This window comes from Lutra lutra, chromosome 7 (assembly GCF_902655055.1).
Source record: "Lutra lutra chromosome 7, mLutLut1.2, whole genome shotgun sequence".
Lineage (NCBI taxonomy): Eukaryota > Metazoa > Chordata > Mammalia > Carnivora > Mustelidae > Lutra > Lutra lutra.
The window spans coordinates 120,644,356-120,661,342 of record NC_062284.1 but is presented as its reverse complement, the minus strand read 5'-3'; the positions used below and the strand labels follow the sequence as shown (position 1 = coordinate 120,661,342).

The 16,987-nt window shown below is 35.0% G+C and overlaps 1 protein-coding gene across 2 annotated transcripts in view; it reads right to left on the bottom strand.

Moving 5' to 3' along the window:
• GALC (galactosylceramidase) overlaps nt 1-16,987 on the bottom strand; it is a 60,772-nt gene that overhangs the window by 13,436 nt on the left and 30,349 nt on the right. The window contains exons 9-12 of one of the 2 annotated variants that reach the window (XM_047737633.1): nt 14,645-14,838; nt 12,639-12,766; nt 1,527-1,616; nt 691-777 (exon numbers count right to left, since the gene is read on the bottom strand). In XM_047737633.1, the coding sequence (XP_047593589.1) occupies nt 691-777; nt 1,527-1,616; nt 12,639-12,766; nt 14,645-14,838 (499 nt within the window). The remainder of the gene's footprint in view (nt 1-690; nt 778-1,526; nt 1,617-12,638; nt 12,767-14,644; nt 14,839-16,987) is intronic. The other variant, XM_047737634.1, reaches the window with a different exon arrangement.

Here is a 16,987-nt window from a genome sequence, read left to right as displayed (position 1 = left end):
GTTTGGTCTGTGAGTACAGGCCATGTTAGTAGAACAGGCATCAAGAAAGGAAAGCCATCTTTTATCTCATGAGGTGGTCACAAGAGTCATGTGCTATGCTGAGGGATCTGAACTCACAGGAAAAATCACTGCGAGACTTTGAGCAATGGAGTGACAAAACTCGGATCTGCATTTTAGACACATCATTGTGGTAGCAGTGTGATGGGTGGCCAGACAGGATCAGACTGGAGGCTGGAAAAACAGGAAAGAGTTTCCAAAATCCAAGAGAGAGATAATAGGAACAGAAATAAGCAGTAGCAGTGGGAATGGAGAATGAGGACTGTGCAAGAAGAACATATCAGTGATAGAATGCTCTGGATTTGACCGATGGTGGTATACAAAGATAGGGTGGATGGGAAAGATGGTCTCAGATAAGACTCAATTTTCTGACTTGGGCAGCCAAGGGATGGTGGTACCATTCACCACAACAAACTAAATGCTAAGACCAAACACACCTATATTCCATTATGCCTTGGGGAGGACTTCTATTTAAAAAACAAAAACAAAAACAGCTGGGGACACCTTTAGCTCTATTATACTTCAGTTATAAAATCAATTATAAAATTAAAATGTCTTAATTCATTAATTAAATATCTGTCATCTTTTACTAGTTGCAAAGCTCAAAATACAGGAATTTATTTTATAAACTACCCATAGAGAATCCAGTTGTTTAAAAAGAAATCTCGTAGATGGTCTTCCAAGCTTTGTATACCACACCTGTAGCTCTGGTATTTCACTCTGAGGAGAAAACACACACAAAAAGGCATGGTTGAGTGGTTCATCATATCTTCTGAGGCTTTCCAAAATTAATACCAGCAAGAATGAGCCCCTGATAATGTGCAGTCTATTCCTATTTGCCAAAGACCCACCTCAAATCTTAAATAGTTAATGTTCTGAAAGTAGGAAGATATTGTTCAAGCAAATACTTTATTTCTTATAAATACCACAGACTTTTGGCAAATGTTTAAATAAAAAGATTTTAGTGCCTTTGCTTCAAAATACTTACTATTATCCCTCTGCAAAACACTTTTTAGGAATTTTCTAGTATTAAAAACAATTTTTATGCAATTAGTAGTCAGAAAAAGCACAGTATTTTCTGTGTTCAAAATTAACAACAGGTAGAAACAGCAAGAATCTGGTTCTTTTATGTTGTTGGGTTTTTTGTACAGAGTACTAAAAAGATCAATGCTTGAAAGTTCCTTAGACTACTGATGCTTCTACCAACAAGAACAATTTTGTTACAAACTGACTTTTGTTAAGTGTTCTTCAAAGTGACAGAGAGTTTTAGTCACACGGAGTTTTGCCTCTTAGGTTTCTGTACTGTTTGACTAAGACCATTCAGCAGATAGAAGACACCAGAGCCTGTATCCATTCATATGCAAACACTTAACAGCTCCTAACAGAAGACTTCACTTATAAACTGCTAGCCTGTGATAAAATATATAACTTCTCAAATCAAAACCAAAATAAAAGTCCCACATACTTACAAAGGACCCTTTAAGAACAAAGGTAGCAAACTGATGTGACACATTGAAGTAAGGCAGAAACGGCCGTATACACTTAGAATGTTTATGGCTCTAGGAGAAAAAAAAAAATCACGTAAGTTATCCAAATGATATACAAGCCACCTTAGGAAAAGAAAATTAAACATTCATTGCCCTAAGATTAACAGAAATGGCACATATTAGGTGATAAATATGAGTTTATTTCAAATTTCTAAAGACTTTTTTTCTAATATAACCTACACTGGAAGTCTACTGTGGATGCCTAGTCAAAGTAAAGCTCGATGGCATTTCGACTGAATTAAACTGAATTCATGTTTAAACTACAGAGTTATTTTGTGGCACACAGATTAATTTTTACATTATAATTCTTTTCCAAGTAACATACATCAAATAAAACACAAATACTTGTATGTTTTCACTGAAAAGGCATCTCATCTAAATAGAATCTTCCTATACAACTAAAGTCAGTACGTACATATAACAAATAGTTCTCACACTGACATCATTTTTTACTAAACAGTCACTACTACAGATTGGGATCAAAAGAATTACGAGACATAATCCCTACTTCAGGGAATTCAACGATCCCAGAGCACTTAAGCAAAAGGTTCTGGGTCAGGCTTCATGGACAGTAAAAAAATTATAATTGTAGTTAGAGATTCTGACACCTCATCTTCAGTAAATGATGTACAACTAGAGAGAAAATCGAAAGGAGAGAGGTAATTTGCACAATGCTATCATATAGCTTGCCTGGATTGATATCTATAGATCACCTCACCCAGCAACAGAGATGCACAAGCAACATTCACCAAGGAACACTATATTCTTAGCCATAAAAGAACTTTTAATACATACCAAAAGATTCAAATCACACAATGTATGTCCTCTGTCCACAAGAAAAATTAAATGAGAGATAAATAATAGAAAAACCTCTAGAAAAACTCCAAAATGTTTAGAAACTAAATAACAAATTTCTAAATAATCCATGTCTCAAAGAATAAGTAGAAATAAAAAGGGAAATGAAGAATTTTGAGTTTATCAAAATAAAAATACAATGTACGATTTGTGGGATGCCACAAAAGCAGTATTTAGAAGCAAATTAATAGCACTGAACACTAATAAGAGAAGAAGGATGTGAGACTTCAGCTTCCACCTGGAGATCCTAGGACAAGAAAAGCAAATTTAAAAACCAAAGTAAGCAGAAGGAAAACATTAAAGATCAAAGGAGAAATCAATTAAATGAAACCCAGAAAAATGAGAGAATAATCAAGAAACCACAAGCTGATTCTTTGAGTCAATAAAATTGAGTAATTTCTAGCTGGACTAGTCAGGAAATCAAGACAGAAAGAAAGAAAACACAAATTGCCTTTGTCAACAGTAAGAAAGGTGACATCAGTAGAAATTCTATAGATATATGCAGAATAATAGGGACTAACACCAATAACTTTATGTCCAAAAATTGAACGAAACTGAAAAAATTCGTGAAAGACACAAAAACCAGGGGCACCCAGGTGGTTCAGTCAGTTATGCATCGAATTCTTGATTTCAGCTCAGATCATGATCTCAGGGTTGTGAGACTGAGCCCCATATCAGGCTCCACACTCTCCCTCTGTCCAATTCCTACCTCCCTCCCACTCTTAAAGAAAGAAAGAAAGAAAGAAAGAAAGAAAGAAAGAAAGAAAGAAAGATACAAAAGCCCAAAGCTTACTGAAAAAGATACAGATAACCCAAATAGCCCTAATGGCTGTACTGGGAAATTAAGGTCAACCCTGAAGCTTTGCTTAAACATGAAGTAAAGCTACTACAAAGTTGTACACTGCCCGCTTAAGCACTGACATATACCCCATGCACACAGAGCCTACCAGCCAAGGCCAGGAGACTTGCTAGCTCCAAACATAAGGAAACCTCTGTACGGTCATGTAATGACCACTAAGGTAACTAAGCAGAGGCTTCGGGGCCACATATAATAAAGCTGACAAAGTATAGAATTTGTTCAAGAAAGTCACTAAGCAAATAAAAAGCAACAACAATAAAGAATAACAACCACAAATGCTAGACAGGGGAGAAATCTGACCTCCAGAGTTGCCACAATATATTATGTAATATGTCTAATATTCAACAAATAATTATGAGATTTGAAAACAAAACAAACATACAACAACAACAAACAGGAAAGTGGCCCATACACAGAATAAAATCAGTCAACAGAAACTATGTCTGACAAAGCCCAGGCATTGCTTGCCACATATTAGACTTACTAGACAAAGACATTAAACTGGGTATTTAAAAACGTTCAAAGGAAACCACATCTAAAAAACTGAAGTAGAGTTGTACTTCCAGAATAACAGTTTAGGAGCTCCATGAAGCTGTATCCCTTAAAACTGGTGAAAAATATTTTTTAAAATGGAAATGATCCGGAGCTCCTTGGTGGCTCAGTCAGTTAAGCAACCAACTCTTGATTTTGGTTCAGGTCACAATCTCAGGGTCCTGAGAGCAAGTTCCACATTGAGCTCCATGCTCAACACAGAGTCTGCCTGAGATTCTTTATCCCTATTCCTACCACTCGGTTCCTCCCCCAACATCTTCTCTCTCTGTCTCAAATAAATAAACATAATCTTTGAAAGAAAATGGAAATGATCCTATGGGCATGCAACAAATAAACATTTATTCAAGAAAATCTACAAAAACTCAGTAAAAAGAATAAGAACCTGTGACATTTAAACCACGATCTACCCAAGCGGAAGAAAACTGCATGCTGAGTAGGTGCAGCCAAAAACAGAGGGCTCCCTCCTCCCAATTCGCAGCTGAAGGCTACAGTAGCTTACTGGGAGAAGCAGGAGGTCAGCGTTTCTCACCACCACCACCACCACCCCCCCCCCCCCCCGTCAGATATTTGAGGTCAAGGTTAAGTAGCAGCAAGTATGGCTAGGAGGCTGAGGGCTCCCTTCCTCTGCCCAGCTCCCATTCATTGGTTCACCTTGGAATACTGAGATTAATGGGGTCCCAAACCTCCATCTATCAACCCTGTGCTCCTAAATCAGAGGTGTTATTAAGAGAGAAACAAGAGATCTTCAGTAAGATTAAAAGTGGATTCTTCATCAGAAATAACAAAAAGTAACACATTCAAAATGCTCCAAAAAAAAAAAAAAAAAACCCACTGTCAATCAAGAATCCTATATCCAGCAAAATTCTTCAAAAATTTAAGGCAAAATGTACTTCCACATTAAAAAAAACTGAGAGAATGTGTTGATACCAGACACAACTGTTATAAAATATCAAAATGAGAATTTCAAGCTGAAAGTAAATGATCACACACAGTAATTCAAATCCACAAACAAAAGTATAGGCAAATATAATTAGTAATTATAAAAGATAATAAAAATGCCTATTCCTTCTTTCTTCCCATAACTGATTTTAAAAGCAACTACATAAAATAATATGTAAATAATCATATTGTTGGCCTTATAAAATATAGAGATGTGATACAACTGCCAATAATAGCATAAAGTAGCCAGGTGAGGAAAAAACTGTATTAGAATAAGGAAATGTTACCAAATAATAACTCAAATCCACAGGAATAAATAAAAACAACCAAAAATAGTAAGTAAAAATAACATAAATATTATAAATACATAATTTCTCTCCTTTATTCTCTCAGATTTTTTAGAAGACTTAAAATTATATATTAAGTTGTAATTATAACAGGTCTTGTTAGGCTTATAACAGATAGAGGTTTAACATATATAGTAACAACAAAAAGTGGGAGAGAGAATAGAGCTATATAGGAATAATGTTTCTCTTTTTCTTTTTTTTAAAGATTTTATTTATTTATTTGACAGAAAGCATAAGCAGGGGGAGCAGCAGTCAGAGGGAGAGGAAGAAGCAGGCTCTCTGTCAAGCAGGAAGCCCACTGCAGGGCTCAATTCCAGGACCCTGGACTCATGACCCAAGTTGAAGGCAGATGCTTAACCGACTGAGCCACCCAGGTAACCCAGAAATAATGTTTTTATATCTCACTAGAATTCGGTTAATATGAATCTGGAGTAGATTCAATTAAGTCAAGATATACAACCCTAGAACCACCATACAGTAAATAACTCACTAAAATACAGTGGAAAAAATTAAAGGAATTAAAATGTTATATCAGAGAATAGTCACTTAATGCAGAAGACAGTACAGAAAGAATAGATGAAGAACAAAATGAGACATACAGAAAAAAAGTTGACAGATATAAATCCAACTATATCGATATTAACATTAAATATGAATGGAATAAACAACTCAATCAACTAATTACATAACAACTAATTACATTTTTAAAAGCAAGATCCAACTATATGCTGTCAAAAGAAGACATATTTTAGATTCAAAGATACAAACAGATGAAAAGTAAAAGGAGGGTAAAACATATATTAACAGAAACCACAAGAATAACTAAAGTAACAATAAACAGACTTTAAAGCAAACAAAAAATTGTTACTAAGGTAGAGACATTTTATAATTATATAAAGATAAATCCATCAGAAAAATATAAGAATTATAAACACATATGCACCTAATAAGAAAGACTCTAAATACATAAAACAGAATAAGAGAAAAGAGGCCAGATGATTCAACAATAGTAGTTAAAGACTTCAATTAGTTGCTATCAACAACAGAAAGAACAAGGAAACAGAAGACTTGAATGCTATAAACCAACAAGATCTCACAAATAGCTACAAAATAGAATAACAATAACAGAACATACCTTCTTCTCAAGTACATATGTAATACTCTCCAGGATAGATCATATACAAGGAAATAAAATACAACTCCATAAATTTAAAAGGATTAAAATCAAAGCATATTCTCCAATCTTAATAGAATGAAATTAAAAATCAATAAAAAAATTTACAAAAGCTCATAAAAATGTACCAAATAATTCCCTTCTAAATAAGCAATGGGTCAAAGAAGAAATCACGAAAGAAATTAGAAAATAAAATGAACAATAATGAAAATATAACAGAATATAACAGATTGTAACAGTCATTAAGCATCTGCCTTTGGCTCAGGCCATGATGGTCCTGGGACTGAGCCCCATATCAGGCTCGCTGCTTAGTAGGAAGCCTGCTTTCCTACTAAACTTACAGAAGTTAAAATGTAATATGTAAGAGAATACTATACACAAACATATGCAAACAAATTAGGTAACACAGATAAAAGAGACAAGTCCCCTGAAAAATACAAACTACCAAAACTGACTCAAAAAGTAACATAAAATCTGAATATACCTATAAGAAGAGGTTGAGTCCATAAACCAAAACTTTCTTGTAGAAAAATCACAAAATCAGATAGCTTCATTGATTAATTCTACCACACATATAAAGAATTAATACCAATCCTTCACAAATTATCTTAAACATAAGAGGAAGGAACATTTCCCAACTCAGTTTATGAGGTCAGTATTGGGTGAAATACATCAATCAGAGGAAGACAATTATCATATGGTTTCACTCATATGTGGAATATAAGTAATAGTGCAGAGGACAATACGGGAAGGGAGGGAAAACTGAATGGGAAGAAATCAGAGAGGAAGACAAACCATGAGAGACTCTTGATTATAGGGAACAAACTGAGGGTTGCTGAAGGGGAGGTGGGAAGGGGGATGGCATAAATGGGTGATGGGCATTTAGGAGGGCACATGATGTGATGAGCACTGGTTATTATACGCAACTAATAATCATTGAACATAATATCAAAACTAATGATATACTATATATTGGCTAACTGAATTTAAGTAAAAAAATAAAATAAAATATAAAAAACAAAGATGTTACAAGAAAAGAAAACTATGCACCAGTATTTCTTACGAATCTGGACACAAAAATCCTCAACAAAATACTAGCAAATCAAATCCAGCAACAAATAAGAAGGATTATACATGATGATGAAATGGAATTTATCCCAGAAATGCAAAGCTAGCTTAGCAGACAAAAATCAGTCAATGTAATACACCATATCAATAAAATAAAAAACAAAATCACATGATCATCTCAATAGATCCAGAAAGTATTGGATAAAATCCAGTACCCTTTCATAATAAAAGCACTCCACAAACTAGGAATAGAAGGGAAGTTCTTCAGTCTTATAAAAACTATTTACCAAAAAACCACAGCTAACATTACACTTAAGATTGAAATTGTTTCCCCTGAGATCAGGTACAGGATAAGAATGTACATTCTCACCATTTCTATTCCATATTTACTAAAGCACAATTAACCAAGGAAAAAAAGGAAAGGTATCTAAATTGAAAAAAAGAAGCAAAACTATCTCTATTTGCAGATGACATAATCTTGTATATAGAAAATCCTCTAAGAATCAACAAAAAACTACTAGAACTAAGAAATAAGTACAGAAAGCTTGTGGGATACAAGATCAATATGTAAAAATTAATTGTATTTCTATATATTAGCAATGAAAAATCTGAAAATGCTATTAAAAACACAATTCATTTAGAGTTATGCCAAAATAATACTCAGAAATAGTAACTGTAACAAAAAGAAGGGCAAGACTTATACCCTGCAAGCTATAAATATCTTTAAAAGAAGCAAAAGTATGGGTGCCTAGGTGGCTCAGTGGGTTAAAGCCTCTGCCTGTGGCTCAGGTCATGATCTCAGGGCCCTGGGATCGAGCCCCGCATCGGGCTCTCTGCTCGGCAGGGAGCCTGCTTCCCCTTCTCTCTCTCTGCCTGCCTCTCTGCATGTGATCTCTGTCAAATAAATAAATAAAATCTGTAAAAAAAAAAAAAGGCAAAAATGTAAATATATGAAAAGGCATCCATCTTCACGCACTATAAGATTTACTATTGTTATAATGGCAATACTACCCAAATGATCTACAGATTAAACATAATCTCTATCAAAACCCAAACTGGCCTCACTGCAGAAATTGACAAACCAATCCTAAAATATCTATGGAAATGCAAGGGACCCCTACTAGCCACACAGTATTGAAAAAAAAAAAAAAAAGTTGGAGAATCCATGCTTCCTAACTTCAAAATAAAGAGCTATAGTAATTAAGGCACCATAATGCTCCCATAAGGATAGATACAGAGGTCAATGCAATAGAATTGAGAGTCCAGGAAAAACTAAAAATAAAAAACCTCATATTTATTGCCAACTGATTTTCAACAAGGAAGCCAAGACAATTCAATAAGGAATGAACAGTCAACAAATGGTGCAGGAACAATGAGATGATACCCACCTGAAAATGATAAAGTTGGACACATATCTAACCCTCTATTAAAAAAATTAAATGGATCAAAGACCTAAATGTGAGAGCTAAAACTATAAAACTCTTAGAAGAAAGCATAGGTATAAATTTCATGACCTTGGATTAAGCAATAATTTCTTAAATATGACACAAAAATATACAAAAAAAGAAAAATATATATATTTGATTTCATCAAAATTTAAAACTTTTATACTTGAAATGACATCATTAAAAAGGGAAAAACAACTAATATAATATTGTATGTCAACTATACTGTAATTTTTTAAAATAAAGTTTAAATTTTAAAAAGGAAGTGAAAAACCACCTACAGAATGGGAGAAAATGCCTGCAAGTCATACATCTGATAAGGGACTTTTACCTAGAATATGTGAAGAACTCTTACATTTCAATAAGAAAAAAAAATAAAACTCTTACATTTCAATTTCAAACATCCCAATTTAAAAATGGGCAAAGGGTCTGTCTATATGAGCATTTCTCCAAAGAAGAAATAAAGATGGCCAATACACACATGAAAGGATGCCCAACATCATTAGTCACTAGTAAAATATAAATCAAAACTAAAACTAAAATAAGATACCACTTCACGTCTCCAGAATGGCTATAACAAAGAGACAGGCAATAACAATTGATGACCAACAATCGTTGGTCAGGAAGATGAAAAATTATTTCTATTTGCCAATCATTTACAAAGAAAATGCAATGGAATCCACAAAAAAGTTACTATAACTATAGGTGAGTTCAGTGATGTTGCAGAAAACAAGATCTTCATACAAAAATATACTGTATTACTATATACTAGTTACTACTTGAATGCAAAATTTAAAAACTACTATTTACAATAAAATTGAAAATGTGAAATACTTAGCCAAAATTTGATAAATGATATGAAATACCTGTACATTGAAAACTATAAAATACTATTCAGAGAAATTAAAGAAAACCTAAATAAACTTGAGGTTATGTCTTGCTAAAGGGCTGCAAGGCTTGATATTGTTCAAATATTAATTCTCCTTTAATTAATCTATAGATGTAATGCAATCCCAGTCAAATCTGAGCAGGCTTTTTTTTTTTTTGGTTGAAACTGACAAGCTGATTCTAAAATTCACATGGGAGGGGGCACCTGAGTGGCTCAGTGGGTTAAAGCCTCTGCCTTCAGCTCAGGTCATGATCCCAGGGTCCTGGGATGGAGCCCCGCATCGGGCTCTCTGCTCAGCGGGGAGCCTGTTTCCCTTCCTCTCTCTCTGCCTGCCTCTCTGCCTACTTGTGATCTCCGTCTGTCAAATAAATAAATAAAAATCTTTTAAAAATGAAAAAATTAAAAAAAAATTCACATGGAAGTACAAGTGACCTAGTAGAGCCAAAACAACTTTGAAAAAGAACAAATCTGAAGAGCAAACACTACCTATTTCTAGGAACTGTTTTATACACACACACACACACACACAGAGTAATCATAGTAATGGTGTAAAGATACATAAATAGGTCAAAGAAATAGAACAGAGTCCAGAAATAATCCTATGTATACTAACTGACTTTCTACAAAAGTGCAAAGGCAATGCGATAGGAAATATAGACTTTCCAGCAAATGGTGCTACCATTTGCAATATATACCCATATGCAACAGATACCCATATGCAAAAACTTCTTGGATACCACAGCAAAAGCACGTTCCATGAAAGTACAAATGAATAAACCGGACTTCATAAAAATTAAAAACTCCTGCTCCTTCACAGACACTGTTAACAAAATGAAAAGAAAAGCTACAGACCGGGAAATTATCTTTACAAACCATGTATCTGTGATGGACTTGGACCCAGAATATGTAACACATAAAGAACTCTCAAAATCCAACGATAAGAAAAAGTCAACAAAAAATAGGCAAAGGACTTAAACACACACTTCACCAAAGAAGACACATGAAGCCCAAGCACATGGAAAGTTCAACATCATCAGTCATTAGGGAAAGGCAAGCTAAAGCCAAAATAAAGTGCTATATCATATACACTGCGAGCTGAAATTTTTATAACTGATCACAGCAAGTGTTCACAATGATAAAGAAAAACTAGAACTCCAATTATGCTGCTGATGGAGATGTAAAACAGGATAACCGTTTTGGAGAAGAGTTTGGCAGCTTCCTAAAAAGCTAAACAGAAGCATATTATTTATTATCCAGCCAATCCATTCCTATGTCTTTACCTAAAAGAAAAGACATAGATTCCCATAGAAAGCCTGTGCACAAAGGTTCATAGCTTTCTGTGTAGTAGCCAGAAAGTAGAAACAAGCCAAACATCTACCCACAAGTGCATAGATAAAAAAATCTATGGTGTGGGGCGCCTGAGTGGCTCAGTGGGTTAAGCCACTGCCTTCGGCTCAGGTCATGATCTCAGGGTCCTGGGATCGAGCCCCACATCGGGCTCTCTGCTCAGCCGGGAGCCTGCTTTCCCCTCTCTCTCTGCCTGCCTCTCTGCCTACTTGTGATCTCTCTCTCTGTCACATAAAAAAATTAAATTAAATTAAAAAAAAAATCTACGGTGTGTCCTTACAATGGAATACTACTTAGCAATAGTAGATTGTTAATAGCAATAGATACAGGTGTATCACAATGTGGATGAATCTTAAAATAATTACCCTGAGTGAAAGCAGCAAGACAAAAAACTACATACTGAACTGGTTCCACGGAGACAAAACTCTAGAAAATGTGAACTAATCTATAGTGACAAAAAGTAATGATCAGGGAAGTCATAGGGTATGAGGAGAAGCGGGACAGAGGGAATATTTAACAAGGGACATGAGTACTCTTTGGGGGACTTATCTAGATTGTGACGATGGTTTGTTGAGCATTTACCTATTGTAAGTCATAAAATTGTGCACGTTAATTATGTGTTTGAAGGGAACCAGAATATGCCACCAAAAAATAGGCCACTTTGGTATAAATATTATTTAAAGTTGAAGGTATTTGAGATTCAAAAGATACCGGGACAAAGTCTTCTCTGAGCTTCCCTCAGCTTACTCAGAGCGGCAACTTCTGGGAAGTAAGACTGCCACAAATGGATCTACTCTGTAGGATGGATTTACTCCCAGAAAGGAGAAATGCGAATAAAACCTACCCCCAAATCCCTTCTACATAGGGTTTTTTACAGCCCTGAAGGAGAGGGAAAGACTGCTCTCCAGTATAGACATACAGTGTCACAATCATTCTTGCCTGTTCTCCTGAAAACCCATTTATCTTCCCAAAAAGTCATTTATTTTCCATTAAGTGCCCTTTCTCCCCTTCTCCCTTACTTACTCCTCTGGTATATAAAACCCAAATTCTAACCACCCCTCAGGGTTACTCATCACTAAGCATCTCCCATGTGTATGCACGTTGCTTGCACAAATAAACTTTTCTCCTGTGAATCTGGCATTTTTTTGACAGTTTAATATGTGGGGCCTCAGTTTCTGAACCTAAGAGGGTATAGGAAGTAGCTTCTTCCTCCCCTACATGTTATTTGTCATATGTCAATTACACTTTGGTAGAGCTGGGGCTTTTTAAAAAGGAAGTGCTTCATTATGTTTTCTTTTTTTTTTTTTTTAAGATTCTATTTATTTATTTGACAGAGAGAGATCACAAGTCGGCAGAGAGGCAGGCAGAGAGAGAGGGAGAAGCAGGCTCCCCGCTGAGCGGAGGGCCCGATATGGGGCTCGATCCCAGGACCCTGGGACCATGACCAGAGCCGAAGGCAGAGGCTTTAACCAACTGAGCCACCCAAGTGCCCCTTCATTATGTTTTCTACTGTTTTTCTAAGAGAGTCAGTTAATTCCATAAAAACAACAAAGAATTACCATAGTTTCAACGATGATGGTGAGGTTACCTAGACCATCAGTCAGGGCCACGTAGCTTCCTCCTTTCTCTAAGTGACCAACTGTCTTCAGGTAATACCAACCTGGTTGAGTAAACTGAGTGGTATGAGCTATAGAAAAGCAGAGAAAGACCCAATAAAATAGTGATGGAAGAGTTTCTTTAAAAAATAAAGCTGTCTACTGGCTTGAATCTGATTGAGTCTAACAAGCTTTTTTTTTATTTTAGAAGAAAATACATGCCAATGTCATGTTTCAACTTTTGAATAATTAATCCAGTTAAATGGTACAATTGTAGTAAGAATAACTATAGTTAGAATTACCGCTAAACATAAATGAACTACACCATTAATTCAAGAGTATTGTCTTTTTTTTCCCAAGAATAAAATAATCTCTTCTGAACTATTGTGCCTCTCTATTTAACTCATCCTAATATAACTACAAAAAATAAGACTAAAAATAGTTAATATTGCACTTCAAAAACTAAGCTTTATGATTTCAAACAAGTTTTATTTGCAGAATATATATTTACTGGGTACTTCCAAAGCTGGCTCTGAAAATGTACTGAGCAATATTTCATGTCCCCTTCCTACCCCCAAAACACAGTGACAATATTAGCAGAGTATATTAGTTCACCTAGATAATGTGGGACAAACAATTACAAATTTAAGGGGTTAAGCAATGAGGACATACACACAAGCATATTTTTTAAAATGTAATTTAGAGTTTAGAATAATGTTACGATTTCATGACTAATACCATCACTACAAATCCTTCTGAGGAAAATATATCAAATAAAAAATAAAATCCCCAAAATAAAGGTTTAAAAGAAAACAACTTCACTCCAAACTCAGATTTTTCCTATGAAAGCATCCTGCCTTTGAAGAAATGGATTTTTTTAAAGACTGCAGTTATGATGTTAAAACAAAATGGTCATAAATGCTTTAATTTTTTTACTAAAAAAATTATAGAAAGAACTTGAATATTATCCAACAACAGGATTTTTATTCTGTTTAAATTATATTCATTTTTAGCATGGTTATATCATTCATGAAAAAGTGGTAATTGTCAACCACTGTCTGCATGATCTCAACGTCCCTTGTGACTAATAACTGATACTGCGACAAAAATTTTGTTGCTACAGCCCCGCTGATTGTCTTTAAACTATTTTGAAACTTACGTAAGTGTAGATAACGGATGGATGTGTAAAGTGTCTCCATCTGGCAAGGACTTAATTGATTTCCTCCCCTCCCTGCTATGGGAAACCCAACCTGTCTCCATTTGCAATTTATCTCAAATTCTTTTACTCTAAATAACTTTGTACTGTTTTTGACTTCTCCTTTGAATTGATTGATTCATCTGCCTGGTTCCTACATAGCATGAGAAAAGTCTTTAACATGTGTTCATTTTTATGTGCATGTGAGTCATGATTTTATATTTTTCTTAAATTATCTATAACAATACTCATCAGTATAAAGCCACAATATCTCACAGAACCTTTACATCTACTTACTCCTTTAGTAATTCATTTATTTTGTTAGCACACTATTCTCATCAACATAACTATATTAATACAAAGCAACAAAATGTCTCCAAGACTAATTTTAAGACTTTTAGATACATCTGAGTTGCAATAAATCTTTATAAATACATCATTTCATTAGAAATTATCATAATTTATAATTATACATTTATCAACTATTTAATGTATTTGTCTCCATCACCAGATGAAAAGCCTTTTCCCTCCTCTCTTTCCCCTTTCTTCCTCTTTTCTAAGAGCCTGGTCTTAGGATAGCCAAGACTGGAATACAAAAAGTAATTATCCAAAAGGCTCTTAGAGAACACTATGGCAAATCTTACTTACAACAGAGACAAAACTTAGAACTTACACATCACACACACACACACATAATTAGTGTAATCCCTTTTGTTTTCTGCTTTTTCTCCTTAGAGAGAAATCTGAGGCATGAGAGATGGAATCTGAACCATACCTGATACCCAGAGAGGAGACTCTACTACATAGTGCCCACTCCACGGCTCCTGAGCGGTCATCAACCCACATCGTCCGTAAGGCAACTGTTCGTAGTAACTAGCCACCAAATTCCAAGCAATTGTGCTAAAAGGTTTATTTGATAAAAGAGAAAGGCCAAAACAGTTTGTGATCAAAAGGTAAATGTCAAGAAAACTGTAGTAAAAAAAAAAAAAACCTTATTAGAATTTATATAAATATATGAGAAGGAGCAAAAATGACCACCCAAAACAAGAAAATATAAGTCACCTAAGTTCATTCACATTTTGAAAACTTCAGCGCTGGATCCATCTAGGTATTTTTAATGGTGAATTGCATAATTTAAAAACGCAAATGTATATGGGATATATAATTTTTGCTGAACAGTGGTGTAGCCAGAAGATGAATATGCTCTACAAGTACCAGACATGTCATAGATTTGAGTCAAATACAAATAAAGGCTTTATCCATACCTGCTTTCCCTTTGACAGTCAGCCTTCTTAATGCCCCAGTTTCATGACATAATTTTATGAACTTGACTCTGAGCTGCTGCAAAGTCTTACAATTGAGAACTCTTAGAGTCAGACTGCCTGGGTTCAAATCATGGTTCCACCACTAACCTCTCTGGACCTCAGTTTCATCGTCTGTAAAATGAGGATAATAACCATATCCAGCTCACGTGATCACTGTGAGGAGTCACTGTATTAATGCCTAAAGTGTCTAGAACAAAGTCTGAGGTCTAATACTGCAATGATTCTGTCTCATCTACAAGATGGGTCAGCTTGCTGGTCTGCATTTTGGCCCCCTCTTTAGGAATTCTATAGCTGGTACTGAACCCTGAAATAGTGACTCCGTAGTTTTCAGGAAAATCCAAGGGGAAAAGGGAAGCTCTGGCTCCTGGTACTGCTGGGTTTCTCACAGCTCAAAAACTAACTAAATAAATAAAATTTAAAAAATAACAAAATGAAACAACAACAAAAAAACCATTAACAACAATAAGAAACCCAGAGCTTACCCTCAGAATTTCCCTTTTTTCTTACCAAGTCCTCACCCATCATAAAATGACTTTTTTAGGAAATCAAAGCCTTCTAATTCTGTCAACACAAAGTAGAAATAATAGCTCCAATTTTCAAAAATCCTTACTACCAGCAAAAACTAAGAGTTCTCATGATTTTACCCCTGGATTACAAGATGCATAGTATCTTCTCTGACTAGTGATACATAAACCAAAAACTACCTGACTAGCATTTTATTATATACACAAAAGTCTTTAAAATCTATATACCTCCGACCCAGATATTTATTCTCTAAGAATATACCCTAAGGAAATAATTATAGATGTGTACAAAGATACCTGTATACAATTGATCATTTCAATGTGTATAAAGCTGTCAACTTAAAATAGAAACAACTTCCGTTTCTGGAAGAGAAGACCATTCAGGTATAAGACATTTTCTACATCAGTGCTTCCCAAACTTGTGGGGCATCAGAATTGGCTGGGGCACTGATGACACCAGCAGAGTCTCCAAAGCCTTCTGGGGAGATTATGAGTCAGCACACCTAGGCACCCACCAAGGCATCTTTGGCATCAGGTGCTTCTCGAGACAAGGCAAGTTTGGGAAACCATGTTCTGTGTAACAGAATATACAGGCAAGTTTGGGAAACCATGTTCTGTGTAACAGAATATACATAAGCATTAAAAATGACAAAATAGAAGTATACTCAAATATGGAAATAAAGGTCATAATGCCTTTTTAAATGAGCAGCTTAATACTAAACATACAGTATGGTCTTAATTCTATATTAAAATTTCATACATATAAATATAAATGGGAGGACATACACCAACATTTTTAAGGATGGTTACCTCTAGATGGCAAAAATATGGGTGATTTTTGTTTCCTTCTTTGTACTTATATGCAGTTACTAAATTCTCTGTCATGAACATGCATTACTCTTAAGACCAAATTAAGTTATTAGAACCAAACTCTTCGTGATAAGCATCTTTTCTTTTAAAAAGGGAAGAAAAAGAACAAAGGCTGTAAAAAGAACATATCAGCTCACATTAACATCAGAAAAATATGTACTGGCTTACTTTTGTTCTATTTATTATTGTTTTAGAAAGCAAATTTGAATCTAATTACAGTTAATGCTTCTTACAGCCTTTAAGAAATGTTACCTTGAGAAATAAAAAGAGCTGTACTCTGGGGAGCCAGGGTGGCTCAGTGGGTTAAGCATCAGACTCTTGATTTTGACTCAGGTCATGATTTCAGGGTTCTGACAGCAAGCTCTATGATCTCAGGGTTGTGAGCATGGAGCCTGCTTA